Genomic DNA, 16217 nt, shown 5'->3' with positions numbered 1-16217 from the left:
TTCCCCCATCAGCCCTTCCATTCAGCTTCTCTGAGGCCCCAGAGCTTCACTCACTGTTGGCCTTTGTACCACCAATAAGCTGAGCCAAGGGCTGCAGAGTCCTCAGGAATCATTTCTCCAGCCCTCTGTGTGACAGAGGAGCTCCCAGGAGAATGGCCTGTTCAAGGGCACGGGTAATAAGTGGTGACCACCATGGCTCGGGACTCTAGGTCCCTGGCTCTGAATGTCACAGCACATGTCTGGAGAAGCGACTTTCAAGTGTCTGACTCCAGGCAGTGTTCACCAGCTTGTGGTGAGGGTAGAACCAAGTCACTACAATCTACTTTCTTAGTCACAGTCTAACACCTTCTGGTGACTCAAGTGTGCACAGACAGAAGTTTTTTTTTTTTCATGTGTGTTGCTGGGGATTGAACCCAGGATGTTGCACATGGTAGGCAAGAGCTCTATCACTAAGCCACCCTTCCAGCCCATGTGCACAGAGGTTTAAGAAGAACTAAACAGGGGGCTGGAGAGATGGCTTAGCGATTAAAGTGCTTGTCGGTGAAGCCAAGGAACTGAGGTTCGATTCCCCAGTACCCACAATAGCCAGATACGCAAGAGGGCACATGTGTCTGGAGTTCATTTGCAGTGGCTAGAGGCCCTGATGTGCCCATTCTCTCGCTCTGTCTGTCTCTTCTCTCTCTCTCTCTCTCTGCTTGCACTACATAAATAAATAAAAGAACTAAACCACTTCTCTTCCACAGTAGAGTCATCAAGTTCAAACTAGCGTGCCCACTTAGGACCCCCACTTGCCAGATACTGCACTCTGCACGTCACAGGCTTCGAGTCACTAATTCCCCCTGGCGCCTGTGAGCTAGATTGCATGGTCACTGTGGCCATCACCATCACTATCAACTACGATGCCTGTCGTCACCACCATAGCTTTCATCATCAGTTTCACCCTCACCATTGTCATCATCCCTGTGTCACATGAAGAAACCAAGCACAGAAAACCTGGGTGACTAATGTTTTTTTAAACTGTTTTTTTTTTTTTGTATGTGTATATGTATGTGAGGTGTATGCATAGGTATGTTTGTGTGGGTGCATGTGTGCACACATGTGTGGCCAGAGGACAACCACAGACATCATCCTCAGGAATGCTATCTTCTTCCTTCGAGACAGGGTTTCTTGTGGTTCTAGAACTTGCCAAATAGGTTAGACTGACTGGCCAGAAAGCTTCAGGGACCCACCTGTCTCCACCTCCCCAGTACTGGGACTGCAGGAGTGCAGCATCACACCAACATTTACATGGACTCTGGGGATTGAACTTGGGTCCTCATGCTTGTGAGGCAGACACTACTGACTGGGTATGTTCCTGGCCATAACCTAAGTTCTAAACAGTTAGCAAGTAGCAGAACCGGGACTCATGGTGAGGTCACCTACTTTGACTCTGCAGTATTACATGTTCATGATGCTTGAGACATGCTGACAAGCTGACAGAAGCAAAGTTCTGAGAACCAAATGCCTTTAAGCTGCTTTCATTTCCCATTCTTCATTATCTCTTTTTTAAAACTTTTTTTCAATTTTATTAATTAATTAATTTATGTATTTTATTTTATTTTTATTTTTTAAATTTTTATTAGCATTTTCCATGGTTATAAACAAAAATCCCATGTTAATTCTCTCCCTCCCCCCTTTCTCCTTTGAAATTCCATTCTCCATCATATTACCTCCCCCTCACAATCATTGTACTAGAGTGAGAGAGAGAGAATGGGCGCACCAGGGCCTTCAGCCACTGCAAATGAACTCCAGGCACGTGTGCCCCCTTGTGCATCTGGCTAACGTGGGTCCTGGGGAATTGAACCTGGGTCCTCTGGCTTTGCAGGCAAACGCCTTAGCCACTAAGCCATCCCTCCAGACCCCTCATTGTCTCTTAAAGATGGTATGGTGTGGTGTGCCTTAATAACTTCCCCACTCTGTAGATAAGCAGTTACTTTTTAATTTTTAAAAATATTTTGTTTATTTATTTATTTGAGAGATGGAGGGAGATAACGGGTGTGCCATGGCCTCCTGCCACTGCAAATGAACTCCAGATGCATGTGCCAGCTTGTGCCTCTGGCTTTATGTGGGTACTGGGGAATTGAACCTAGGTCCTTAGGCTTTGCAGGCAAGCACCTTAACCACTCACCCCTCTCTCCAGCTCCCGCTTTTATTTTTTATTAAAATTATTTATTTATTTATTTGAGAGCGACAGACACAGAGAGAAAGACAGATAGAGGGGGAGAGAGAGAATGGGCTCGCCAGGGCTTCCAGCCTCTGCAAACGAACTCCAGACGCGTGCGCCCCCTTGTGCATCTGGCTAACGTGGGACCTGGGGAATTGAGCCTCGAACCGGGGTCCTTAGGCTTCACAGGCAAGCACTTAACCGCTAAGCCATCTCTCCAGCCCAGCCCCCCTTTTATTTTTGAGGTAGTGTCTACTCTAGCCCACCCTGACCTGGAATTCACTATAGCCTCAGGCTGGTTTGGAACTCACAACAATCCCCTTACCTCTGCCTCCCAAGGGCTGGGATTAAATGCATGTGCCACCATGCCCAGTACTCTTACAATAGTTGCCACCTATATAGCACCTACTGTATAGCGGACTTTGTGTGCATTATATCCAGCTCTGCCTTTTTGTACCTGCTGGAGCTGGTCCTGGCTGCAGGTGATGAGCAACTGGCTTCCCAGCCTAGTCTGCACTGTGGTACCATTAACAAGGTCACTGTAGAAAAGGCTGACATTGGTGAGGTGATGCTCGAGGTCTCGCCAGGACAGGGTCTGAGAGGAAAGAAGCACATGAGTGGTCTTTCAACGGTGAGCCACGGCAGGACATGCCAAGGCTTTGTCAGGTGTCGGGCTGCCACAGGTTCTCGCGTAACTAGAACATAGGTTTCAGTCGTCTTTATTGTGTAAGAGGGAGCTTCCCGGGGCATCCTCTTGCATAGCGGGTCTGGAGTGTGTACCAGGCAGGCAGAGGTGTTGGTACCAGCTGGATAGTGCCTGGGGCTGGCAAAGCCTTGTTGATCAGCCCTCCATGGGCAGGTTGAATAGACCCAGTGGCCTGGATTGTGACGTTGGGCTCAGCCCCCTGAACTGTTAGTGGCCTCGAGCAGGGGATGGAAAGGCACAGCAGTAGTGGACTTGCACTCAGCACTCTCCCTGCCCTGGCTGTCAGAACACGCCCCGTCTAGCCTGCTGGGGACATGAGAGCCCCACAGAGCAGAGCCACAGTGGGCCAGCCTGGAGCTCTGGTGGCCTGTCCCAGACCTGAGTGTGCCAAGACCAGAAGTGACAGCTGCTCAGAATATCTGTGAGTGAAATCACATAGCCACCGTGTTTGGGGCAGTTCTTTTTTTGTGTGTTAGGGTCCTGTACCTCTCTGTCTCCCAAGCGCTGGGTCACAGATATGCGCCACCATGCCTAGTAATTTGTGCCATAATGTTGTGTTGGTGTCAGATAATTCATGCTGATGTGTAGGCACCACACACTCCACTCACCTCATCGCCCTGCAGTCCGCCGTTCTGTGGTACGAAGAGGGTGCCGTGGATGGACAGGTCAGTCAGGTGTTTCAGAAATGCCCGGCCTCGGGATGAGCTCTTGGAATAGGCCAGCACTTCCTGGGGTGGGGGGTGGGGGGAGAAGAATATCATCAGATGGGCTGCCCTAGCGTGCAGGGGTTGGCTGGGATATCATGCCTTGGAGAACATTCCTGATGCTGGCCTGAAGTCTGGCTGCCACTACTTGGTTTCCTCTTCCTGCCTCTTGGGGGAGTTCAGGAAGGATCTTTCTGTGCCCTGCTCTAGTGACTGTGGAAGCATGCCTGTGCCCTGAGTGACACCTGTTCACAAGGCGGCAGGCACCTCCATGCTCAGTACAAGTGCGGAGGCAGGGCTGTGTCGTGTTTGTGTACCTTGGCACTGCCACCTGTTGGCACAAAATCACGAGGTTCAGACTGATGAATAACGTATGGTACTTGCATTAAAACGTTATCTATGCACTTATCGAAAGAGACTGGGGGGCTGGAGAGATGGCTTAGCGGTTAAGCGCTTGCCTGTGAAGCCTAAGGACCCCGGTTCGAGGCTCGCTTCCCCAGGTCCCACGTTAGCCAGATGCACAAGGGGGCGCACGCGTCTGGAGTTCGTTTGCAGAGGCTGGAAGCCTCTCTCTCTCCCTCTATCTGTCTTTCTCTCTGTGTCTGTCACTCTCAAATAATTAAATAAAAAATTTAAAAAAAAAGAAAGAAAGAGACTGGGGACATGGGGGAACTCGGGCATATTCAAACGACATCAGCAAAACGAGGCTTGGCAGGGTGTTGAACACTGGAAGGATGTAACCCTCCTCACCTGGATCACAGAGAAGTGAGGACGCCCAGCACTGGGGATGGCAATGGTCCCTGCCAACCTGTCATCTGACAATCCAGTGTGCATGCAGCTCAGGATGGACAGGCAGAGCCCTCCTGACTGACCCAGGACCTGAGCTCTGCGTGGTCCCCACTGCTTGGTGAGGCCATTCAATTGCAGATCATGGGGGAGAGAGGGGGAGTCCTATCCTAGTCCTGAACCTCTCCAACTTGGTTCTTTCATTAACCACCTGTGGTGACTCCGGCTTTATGTCAGCTCTTTGTCTCTTTGAGCTGTGGCCTCTTTAATCCTCTTGCAAGCATTCTGTCACCTGGATACCTGGATACGTGTATGTATGCATTACTGTGTGAAGTGTGACATATGATCTTAGAGTTAATATTAGTAAGTGATATCAGGACAAAAGAATCTGAGATTGCCAGCGGCCATGCAGTCAAGGGAATACAGCATGACTTGGTAACCTGCAGCCAATGAAACCTAGTGTGTGACTTGATTGTTGCTCAACCGATCCTGACCTCATGGAAAGACAAACATGTCGGTCTGTGTTTCTCAGATAGTGTGCTTGTGACAAAAAACACGGCCACACTGTGGACCATTCTTGGCATGGCAGCCTGAGCATATTTTTAAAAATTTATTTATTTGAGAGAGAGAGAGGGAGAGAATGGGTGTGCCCGGGCCTCCAGCCACTGTAAACAGACTCCAGACACATGTGCCACCTTGTGCATTGGCTGACATGGGTCCTTGGTAATTGAACCTGGGTCCTTTGGCTTTGCAGGTAAGCGCCTTAACCTCTAAGCCATCTCTCTGGCCCTGAGCGTCCTTTGAAATGTAAGTCAGACCTCCAGCCGCCTCTTCTGCAAATCTTTTCTGCAATGGCCCCTGCTCCACTCAGAGGGAGATCAAAGTTCTCCAGTGACTCATCAGCCAAACCAGGGCTGCGGCCCTGCAGGCCTCATTTCCAGTTGTCCCTCTGCTCTCCTCTGCTTCAGCCTCAGTGCCTCCTTGTTGTCTTCAAACTGGCCCAGCCTATTTCTACTGCTTGTCCTCCACCTGAGCCACTCTTTTTGCCTGGAATGCTCTGCTTGGGATGGAGAGACTGCCCAGTGGTTAAAGATACTGTGTGGCAAAGCCTGATTGCCTGGCTTCAATTCCCCATTACCCACATAGAGCCATATGCACAAAGTGACCAGAGAGGCCCTGGCATGCCTATTCTCTCTCTCTCTGCCTCTCTCTCAAATAAATAAATAAAATAATTTTTTTTAAAAAAATGAGTGGCAAATCCAAGTTCCAAATTCAGAGGTGGTCCAGTGTCCCCATACTTAACCATGACTCAGAGCTTTTGGTTTCTTTCCAATTCTCACTCCTCCATCAGCTGCTTGGAGACTCCCCCCCCCCCACCTTAAGCAGACATGGTACATACTGTCAGGAAGTTGGTGAGCGAGGGGAAGGACATGAGGACCTGCAGCAGGTTCCCACTGCATGAGAAGCCATCTCCCACGTAGCCTGCCTTGCAGCTGCAGTTCACATCTGGAGAGAGCAGAGGCACACGGGGTCACGCCCAGCGAGGTGGGTGGGGTCTGGCTGCCCTGTGTACCAATGGGGAGGTGCTGGTTAGGCTGAGGTACGTGAAGTGTGGGCAAGGAAGTTACCTTTCATCCTGTAGCAGAAGACGTCCCACATTTCACTCTTGTTGACCCTGGGTCCATAGTCCACTATCCCAACAAAGTTTGAGCCACATTTTGGGGAGGCGTAGGTTATGGGGTAGGCCACCCGCCCACTCTCCAGCCAGCCAGCTGAACACAGGTGATACTTGGCCTGCAGGGACAGAAATGTGACTGCAATTTTGTATTTGCTATGCAACTGTTTGGTTATTTCTTTTTTTTAAAATTTTTTTGGTTTATTTTTATTTATTTATTTGAAAGTGGCAGACAGAGAAAGAGGTAGAGAGAGAGACAGAGAGAGAGAGAGGGAGAGAGAGAGAGAGAGAGAGAGAATGGGCGCGCCAGGGCTTCCAGCCATTGCAAACAAACTCCAGATGCATGTGCCCCCTTGTGCATCTGGCTAACGTGGGTCCTGGGGAATCAAGCCTCGAACCGGGGTCCTTAGGCTTCACAGGCAAGTGCTTAACCACTAAGCCATCTCTCCAGCCCTGGTTATTTTTGATCCCCCACCAGACTGTGTGCTCCATGGAGCCACACTCCAGTCCTGCTTGTGACACTCCTTCCTGGAACACTGGAAGTAACTAAAACTTTGTCAACAGAGCCACTGCATGGCCCTTCATACTCACTGCCCTTTACTCTTGTGAAAGAGTTTGCTACCAGCCATTTACCCTTGCTGAAACCCCTTCTGCTTATGAGTTAAAACCCGTGCCAATGACAGGATTTGAATTCAGCACCCTCACCACCACCACTAGCATCATCGTCATAGCACTGATTGAAAGCTTATCGCGGCCAGGGTCACTAGCCAAGGCTTTCCATGTGCCAATTCCCCGTACCCTCCACAGCAAGCCAATGAGGCTGGCCCTTTTCTTTCTTTCTTTCTTTCTTTCTTTTTTTTTTTTTTTTACACAAAGACATTATTTAAGACCTTTATTAACAGGTGCTTGCAGTTTGTGGACTTTTTTTTTGAAAAAATCAAGTTGTAAACTTTTTATTACAAATTAAAAATGAAGTTCTTAAAAATCTCAACTTGACCAGATATGAAACAATTTAAAAACCTTTAAAGGTATATTGAGAAAAACCAGGCTTTTTTAAAAAACACGTTTGTCATTACCAAAAAGAGACATCTTTAGGTAAAAATAATAAAAACCCCATGCTGCATAGTCAATGCAGATAGTTCTAGTTTATCTGGTCAATGGGCAAAAAGCAAGCACTTAAGGTCTTCAGCTCCAATCTTTTGTTCATTTCTTATTGCTGGAATTTCATATTCATTTCTTCTTGTTGGATGACTAAACCGGATGATGGTAAAGATGGTAAGCCGGCATTGACTCAGCCCCGCCCTGCTCAGCCTCGGGAGCGGACGAATTTTCAGCTGGTGGATCGGCTGCTTTTGTCTCTTTGCCATCTTGTGGTTTAGGGTTCTCTGGGCGTCTGCATCGGTAACTGAAGTTGCGGCGGTACCGACGTTGAGGTGGCTGCTGACCTTGGGTGTCATCTCATTGATTTTCCTTGTCCTCTTCATTGCCATCCTCTCTGGGCTGTCTTTGGCGAGGAGGACCCCTGCGGAATCGTGGTCTATAACCCCGATACATATTGTCTCACTGGTCTACCTTGCTCTCCTGCACCCTGGTTGTCAGCACCCTCCATCACTTCTCCCCGCACAGGAGGTTGGAAGACTGTGGTCCGCGCGCATAGGGCCTCCTCATGTAGTCAGGTGGGAACCTTCGCCTGCGGTAGGGTGGGCGTTGTTGGGCCTGTCCTTCAGGAGCGCTCTCCATCCTTCATCCTTTCCCCCACTCTCACTATTCTGGTAATTCTGCTGGTCATTGCGTGGAGGACCCCTACGACGTGGATAGCGTCTATAATGGTCGCGGTCTGCTGCATATTTACTGCCTTGACCTGGACCTCCACCAGGGCCTGCAGCATTGCCGCCTCCGCACCCTTTTCTCCTTCAACAACATCAGACTGCACAGTCTCTCCATCTCCTACACTGCGAAGGTGCTTCCTGGGGTTATTCTTCTTTATGGCAGTCTGGTGTGCAAATACATCTTCCTTGGTGTCATTCCTGTGGATGAAGCCATATCCATTCCTTACATTGAACCATTTTACTGTTCCCAAAACCTTCATTGCGATGACCTTCTTGTCCCCGCCGATGTGAGGCCGCCCGGGCCGCCGCTCCCTGCGCCGCTGCCCGTGGTGCGGGGCTTGGTGTCGGCGGCGCCGAGGGCGGGGGGCGGCGGGGGGCGGCGGGGCGGGGGGGGGGGCGGCGGGGGGCGGCTGGGTCTCGGCCTCGCTGCTCAGGTCGCGGTGATGGTGACTGGGGCCGGCTGCGGCAGCTGCGGCTCCTCCCGGGGTGTGATGGTAACTAGGCCGGCGGCGGCGGTGGGGCTGCTCAGGGCTCTCTGGGGTCCGCTCTCCGCTCCCGCTACCGATCGAACTTGGCTGGCCCTTTTCAAATCCTCATCGTAAAATTGAGTTAACGGGGGCAAAGAAAAGCTAAGTAAATTGCTCCAAGCCATATAGTGGGCAAGTAGAAGATTCAAACCTACACAGTTTATTTTACATCTTTCAAGTGTAAAAATCGAATTCCTAATGTGTGCTACACTAGGTCTATACAGACACGCCGAGACAATGGTTTCAGTGGCTTGATGAAGGCCACACAACAGGCCAAGGGGAGAGCAGAGCTTCAGGCCCTCCAGGATCCCGGAGGCTGGCATCACAGGCTTCGCTTCTTGGTACGGAAAGATCAGGATTGAAGAAGGATGGGAGCTTTGGTATGGGGGAGGTGGGAGGGAGGGCCCAAAAGTCAGATCACACAGTTCACCTCTCTGCTCCCAGGGAGAAGCCCCGGCAGGCTTGTCTAGATGAGCAGGGCTTCTGGCTCCAGGGCTGACAGCAGCCCTGGCTAGGGAGCCCCACTATTCCTCGCTGTTGGGGATGGGAGCTTGCAGTCCCCAAATGTTCCTTCATGGCACTTCCAGAACCTCGACAGCTCTGTGGGTTCAGGGAGCCCTGAGGTGAGCTATGGTCATTAATCTTTCTGGCCTCTGGCTGTGAGGTCCACACTCTAGTCTTAGGTTCAGTTTTTTAAAAAATATTTCATTTATTTATTTATGAGAGAGAGAGAATGGGTGCACCACGGCTTCTAGCCACTGCAAACAAACTCCAGATGCGTGTGCCACCTTGTGCATCTGGCTTATGTGGGTACTGGGGAATTGAACCTGTGTCCTTAGGCTTTGCAGTCAAGTGCCTTAATAGCTAAGCCATCTCTCCAGCCTGTCAACTTCAGTTTTGACAGTAGCACATTATGATTGAGAATAGCCTTTTAGAGCCAGGCTTCCATGTGAATACCACCTCTGGGTGCACTGAACATTTTACTTAACCTATCTGAGCCTCAGCTTCCCTACATGTAAAATGGGAATCGTGACACCTACCTCTATAGACAGTAATGTCACTGCCGCACCCTACACAGTTCCGGATACTCAGTAGACCCCCAGCATTAGATCTGATCAATTTTCATAGTTGTTCCAGGTATTTCCTGTTCTTGCCTCCAAGAAGGCAGCAGCTTGTCATGTCTACATGAAGAGGTGGTTGCCTCCACGCCCTCCCCATCAGCTCTGTTTACACAGTGTCTACCCACCGGGGACCCACCTTCTGGGCATAGGCGAGCTGGTTGTAGGTGGCCATAGAGGCAGCTTTGTTGGCACAGGCCTCTCTGGCTTTGTCAAAGGTGAGCTTGTACTGGCCCAGTGGGGAGCGGAGATGGAACACTCCAACGTTGTTATCTGGAAGAGGAAGGAGAGGAGCCAGCTGCCTGGTGGGCTGGGTTTCCAGTGAAGGACTTGGAAGGACCTTCAAAATAAAGGCTGGAGCATCCCAAGTTAGAGGCTAGCCTGGGCTACAGAGTGAGTTCAAAGCAAGACCCTGACTCAAAATGAAACATAAATAGAAAGCTGAGGCTGTAGGTCAATGGCAGAACACTTGTCCAGCATGCAGCATGCATAAGGCTCTGGGTTCCATCCCCAGTCTACCACCACCCCCCAAAAATCCATTCTGCTCCCTAAGTAAGTACAATGACCATGTTAATTAAGAATAAAATTTAAAAGTATGTCTTCATTGTTAAAGAAAAGTAAAAATAGGAATAAAATTTATCTGTAATCCCAATCACCAGAAATAAGCATTGCTTCCCAGCTAACATTTTGGTATATTTCCTTCCTGAATTTTCACTTTTTTGGTAACTTTTAATTTGCTATAATTTTGCACTCGGCCAATTTTCCTATTTATGCATATATTATATATGTTTAAATGTAGTAGCGTACTATAGGCACAGTTTTTAGAAATAAAAAAAACCCTTAATATTAAATCATGAATATTTGTCCATATGATAAATTTTCTCTGGTGAATGGTTTCTCCTTTGATACTTATAAGGGAATAATTTTAAAAATATATTTTATTAATTTATTTACTTATTTGAGAGAGAGAAAGAGGCAGAGAGAGAGAAAGAGAGAAGGAGAGAATGGGTGCACCAGGGCCTCCAGCCACTGCAAACGAACTCCAGATGCGTGCGCCCCCTTGTGCATCTGGCTTACGTGGGTCCTGGAGAATTGAACTGGGATCCTTTGGCTTTGCAGGCAAATGCCTTAACCACTAAGCCATCTCTCCAGCCCCCGGGAATTGCTATTTTTTAAAAATATTTTATTTATTTATTTGAGAGCGACAGACACAGAGAGAAAGACAGATAGAGGGAGCGAGAGAGAATGGGCGCGCCAGGGCTTCCAGCCTCTGCAAACGAACTCCAGATGTGTGCGCCCCCTTGTGCATCTGGCTAACATGGGACCTGGGGAACCGAGCCTCGAACCGGGGTCCTTAGGCTTCACAGGCAAGCGCTTAACTGCTAAGCCATCTCTCCAGCCCAATTTTTTTAATATATATATTAAATTTTTTGTTCATTTTTATTTATTTATTTGAGAGTGACAGAGAGAGAAAGCAGATAGAGAGAGCGACAGAGAAAGAGGCACATAGATAGAGAGAGAGAGAATGGGCGCATCAGGGCCTCCAGCCACTGCAAACGAACTCCAGACGCATGCGCCCCCTTATACATCTGGCTACGTGGGTCCTGGGGAGTTGAGCCTTGAAGCGGGGTCCTTAGGATTCACAGGCAAGCGCTTAACTGCTAAGCCATCTCTCCAGCCCCCGGGAATTATTTTTAATGTGGGTGTATGTGTGTGTGCATGTTCACGTGTGTAGGACTGGACACTCGTGCACAGGTGCACATGCATGGGCTTGTGGAGGCCATGCACCTTTGTGTCACTCCTCTCAAGTGCCACGGCCCCTCCCTCATCTCCTGTGTTCATTCCGACCCTGACACCAGGGCTCTGTAACCTGGACACTGGGCCCTGGCTCCTCCTTTTCACCTCTGACCTCACCTTGGCCTTCTGTACTGATGGGGATAATTCTCTTGTGCAATTCCGTCCCCTGGCAAAAAATGCCTCCCTTATCTCTTAGGGTTTGATTGGATTCAAGCATCCATCAGGTCTCTATGGTGGCTTTTTCCACCTCTCTGAAGAATCTCATCTCTCAGAGACAGCTTTCCCTTCTCTATTTTTTTTCAAAGAAAATCTTTTGTGATAAAATATACATAACATCAAATTTTACCATTTTAGAGCTGGGAAGATGGCTCAGCAGTCTCTTCTCAAATAGATGAAAACCTTTTGGGGCTAGAGAGATGGCTCAGCAGTTAAGGCATTACCTGCCAAGCCCAGCGACCTGGATTCAATTCTCTAGAACACATGTAAAGTATGCAGCTGGAGTTCATTCGCAGTGGCTGGAGGCCCTGACCATTCTCTCTCTCCCTCTCTGCTTGCAAATAAACAAATTAAAATTAAAAGAAAAAAATTCCCTTTTAACCATTAAAATTTTGTTTGTTTATTTATTTATTTGAGAGTGACAGAGACAGAAAAAGGGAGAGAAAGAGAAGAGAGAATGGGTGCGCCAGGGCCTCCAGCCACTGCAAACGAACTCCAGATGCATGTGCCTTCTTGTGCATCTGGCTAACATGGGTCCTGGTGAATCGAGCCTCGAATGGGGGTCATTAGGCTTCATAGGCAAGCGCTTAACCACTAAGCCATTTCTCCAGCCACCTTTTAACCATCTTAAGTGCAACTTTTAAATACATTTCCACTGTTGGGACAAGCATCACCACTACCCACTTCTAGTATTGTCTGATTATTCCGAACTGATACTCTGTACCCATGAAGCAGTAACTTCCCACTCTCCCTCCCTTGCCCTTTGGAAGCCTGTCTAGTGCTTTGTCTCCATGAACCTGTCTATTCTAGCACCTCACAGAGCTGCGTCACACCGAGACTGTGTCTTCGTGTCTGGCTTATTTCACTTACCATGACGCGCCAAGGACTCCCCAGGTGTGGCATGAATCCACGGCTCACATGCCGCCTACGCCGAGCACTACCCCCCTGCATGGATGGATTGCATTCCGTCTGTCCATCCACAGATACTTGAGCTGTTCCTACCTGTTCGCTGCTTTGGATGCTGCTGCTGTAAACGTGGGGGTGTAAGTAGCTCTCTGAGCCCTCCTTCTGGTCTCTTCTTACTAGTCTTGCTGTCTTATCAGAGCCGTGGAAACATGAGGTAAATTTTTTTTTTTTTTTACTTTTTCTTCTTGGCTTACTCACTTAAACAAGTTTCTTAGGAGAGGGCTCAGTGGGCAAGAGCGCTTATTGAGTTTGATGACCAGAACCCACACAAAATCTGGGCACGGCCATACACGCCTGTAACCGTATAGCTGAGAGGCGTGGAGACAGGAGAACTGCTGGAGCCAGCCTAAACAGAAAAGCGCAAGCTCCAGGTTCAGCGAGAGACTGTCTCAGGGAAATAAGGCAGAAGAGAAAGAGGCTCTATGCATGTGTGCACAGGATACATGCATACCACACACACACACACACACACACACACACACACACACACACACACACATCACATCACATCCTAATACACATACAAACAAAATAAAAGAACTAAGAAAATCTTTTGTTTGTTTGTTTTTCGAGGTAGGGTCTCTTTCTAGCTCAGGCTGACTTGGAATTCATTATAGAGACTATGGTGTCTCAGGTGGCTTTGAACTCACAGTGATCCTCCTACCTCTGCCTGCCAAGTTCTGGGATTAAAGACGTGAACTACCACATCTGGCTTAAAGCAATCTTTTAAATAAAAGTTTCTCGACTACACTGGGACTGTTCTTGAAGGACCAGATGACGTCTTCCATTTTATATTTTCCATTCTATATTTTCTTCACTTACACTTTTTCTATCTCATCCCAAAGGGCTCTGAGGTATGTCTCAGGGTTTGGGTACAGGACAGGCGTTGAATCAATAGTCACTCTTGAGACATGTGGGAGCCTCCTCGTTAAGACGACCACATCTATCAGTCAAGGTCAAGTGTACTCGGAGAGCCCCAGGAACTACTGGCTGGACACTGAAGTTCCTCTTTTCTGCACTGGCCCGCCTTCACCGGGTTTCAGGCTTCCACAGCCCCTGGGCCTCTGCACTGCCATGTGGCTCCCCACTGTCTGGGCTAGCACGCTGTACCTGGGAGTTTATTAAGAGTCATTTGATCACCCTTGGAGGTGCATGGACAAATGCCAATCAGTGTATTACGTTGCGAGTAGCCATTAAGAAATTGCTTCTACAGCGGGGGGGCAGTCACCCTAAGCGGTGCTGCCTGGATTCAATGCCAGCCAATGCTTGCAAGGGTTGCTAAGCAACATGGGAAAGCATGCCCTCAACCTTTGAGCTCCCCTTGGTTCTAACCTCCCAGGTCCCACTGTGAGTTGACTCGCTCCCTCTCCTTCCTCACTAGGTCTGGATTCTTTGGTTTTTATCTTTATTTCCCTCAATCTAACCCTGGAGAGCCCAACACTTTGGGCCAGGAGTTCCAGCCACACTGACCCTGGAAGTGGAGGTCGGCACAGTTGGCATCCGGGTGGCACATCCCGTTGTCCTGCAGGCAGCGGTCAAGGGGCAGCTGCTCGGGCTCACAGTCTAGCCCGTCTCCCACATAGTGACTCTTACATTCACACTTGTGCCTGCCCTGTGGAAAGAGGGTGTGGAGAGATGAGAAAGCCCTTCTCCAGGATCCCAGGGCCCAGAGCATCAGCACAGCAGGGGATTGTGGGAGATCCTGGCTGTCTTGCTCCCAGGCGGAGGGTGGGAGGCTGCTGTTCTCATCTCAGTGTCAATGTGGCTTCGTCAGAGAGCCCCTCCCTCCAGGGCACACTGCAGAAAGCAGCTCTCAAGCTGGGCGTGGTGGTGCACGCCTTTAATCCCAGCACTCGGGAGGCAGAGGTAGGAGGATCGCTGTGTGTTCGAGGCCACCCTGAGACTACAGAGTGAATTCCAGGTCAGCCTGGGCTGCAGGGAGATCCTACCTTGAAAAGCCAAAATAATAAAACAAACAAAAAAAGAAGAAGAAGAAGAAGAAAAGAAAAAGAAAGCAGCTCTTGCCGTGCCTTCCAGCACATCTCTGCTTGCTCTCAGCTCTCGTGCTCTCTGCCAGGGTCTTGAATTTGTTTTTGCACCAAGCACTGCCCTTCCCTGTCCTTGTGCACAGACCTGGAATGTGGGCTCTCTCTGTCCGTCTTTGCTTTGTTGTCTCCCTGGTCCCCGCAGCAGCCCAGTGTACGTGCTTTGGGACCACTGGTCGAGCCAACAAATAACCTCACTTAACCTCCATGACCTCATGATGCCTCAGCTCCTGGGGCCTCTTCACATGAGGAAACTGAGGACCAGAGACGTTAAGTACCAGGCTCAGGCCTCAGGGCCTATATGTCCTTGAGCTAAGTCTCAAAGGCTGACTGACTCAGGGACTGTGTTTGTGAGCAGCTGGGCATCACCTTCCCAACACAACAATGGCAGTTAGGTTGGTTTTAGGGAGACATGAGGGACTGTCAGTTTTTATGCCACTCATTAAGTTTTTGTTTTAACAAACTGTTGAGTTTTGTTGTTGTTGTTTTTCAAGGTAAGGTCTCGCTGTAGCTCAGGCTGACCTGGAATTCACTAGAATTCACTATGTAGTCTCCAGGTGGCCTTTAACTGTCCTCAATCCGCCTACCTCTGCCTCCCAAGTGCTGGTATTAAGGCATGTATCACCATGCCTGGCTAGTCTTTCTTAATATGAACACCTCATCTAGCCATAGAACATTGGTCAAAAGTAAAAAAATAAATAATGTTACCAATATTTTTAGGAACTAAGCCGTGGACCTTATGTGGGTCTCACTAGATTTCCACTGGTGTGCTTTTTTTTTAAAGTTTTTGTTTATTTTTATTTATTTATTTGAGAGTGACAGAGAGAAAGAGGGAGAGGGAGAGGGAGAGGGAGAGGGAGAGAGAGAGAGAGAGAGAGAGAGAGAGAGAGAGAGAGAGAGAGAGGGAGAGAGGGAGAGGGAGAGAGAATGGGCGCACCAGGGCCTCCAGCCACTGCAGAAGAACTCCAGATGCATGCGCCCCCTTGTGCATCTGGCTAACGTGGGTCTTGGGGAACTGAGCCTTGAACCAGAGTCCTTAGGCTTCACATGCAAGTGCTTAACCGCTAAGCCATCTCTCCAGCCCTCAGAGAAGGGAGGAAAGTAGAGAAGAGGCTGGAGGGGAGGCAGAAGTCAGTCAAGCGAGGAAGCCGGACTGAACCCAGCCCAGTGAACTGTTCTCCCAGGTGTCCCCAGGAAAGCATGCGTGACTCACCGGGCCGGTCATCCTGCAGGTGGCATGCTCATGACATCCGCCGTTGAGGCCGTCTGCACAGCGGTCTATCTCCATGCAGCTGTAGCCGTCACCCTGGTAGCCCTTCTGGCAGCTGCAGGAGACTACTGTGCCCTTCTGGGAGCACGTGGCAGCCTTTGCACAGCCCCCGTTGTTCTGCTTGCAGAAATCCACAACTGCGAGAGCGGGGGAGAGGGATCCTTGTGCGCCTGCTTGGGACGCTCTGTCAGCCCCGCGCGGTGCCCTGGAGGCCGCAGTGGTGGGTAGGTGGCTCCTCACAGGTGTGCCCTCTCTGCTACCCTTTGTAACACAAACGTCCTTGTGACGCCCCAACAAACCAGGCCTGGCGACTCCTTGTCACCTATTTATAGGATCACTTTAGTAATCGTATTCAGCATGAGTTTGGTTACTGAT

The 16217-nt window shown here is 49.5% G+C and overlaps 1 protein-coding gene and 1 pseudogene across 1 annotated transcript in view; both read right to left on the bottom strand.

Moving 5' to 3' along the window:
- The window catches only part of Stab2 (stabilin 2), a 183156-nt gene that overhangs the window by 7358 nt on the left and 159581 nt on the right, over positions 1–16217 (bottom strand). Inside the window, exons 59-65 of the mRNA XM_012948648.2 lie at positions 15786–15979; positions 13998–14139; positions 9688–9821; positions 6028–6193; positions 5799–5905; positions 3518–3637; positions 2661–2798 (exon numbers count right to left, since the gene is read on the bottom strand). Coding sequence (XP_012804102.2) covers positions 2661–2798; positions 3518–3637; positions 5799–5905; positions 6028–6193; positions 9688–9821; positions 13998–14139; positions 15786–15979 — 1001 coding nt within the window. The remainder of the gene's footprint in view (positions 1–2660; positions 2799–3517; positions 3638–5798; positions 5906–6027; positions 6194–9687; positions 9822–13997; positions 14140–15785; positions 15980–16217) is intronic.
- Positions 7064–9609, bottom strand: LOC123461435 (annotated as a pseudogene).

Source organism: Jaculus jaculus, chromosome 6 (genome assembly GCF_020740685.1).
Source record: "Jaculus jaculus isolate mJacJac1 chromosome 6, mJacJac1.mat.Y.cur, whole genome shotgun sequence".
Classification (NCBI taxonomy): Eukaryota; Metazoa; Chordata; class Mammalia; order Rodentia; family Dipodidae; genus Jaculus; species Jaculus jaculus.
The sequence above is the reverse complement of the archived record's forward strand: the minus strand, read 5'-3'. Positions and strand labels throughout refer to the sequence as shown.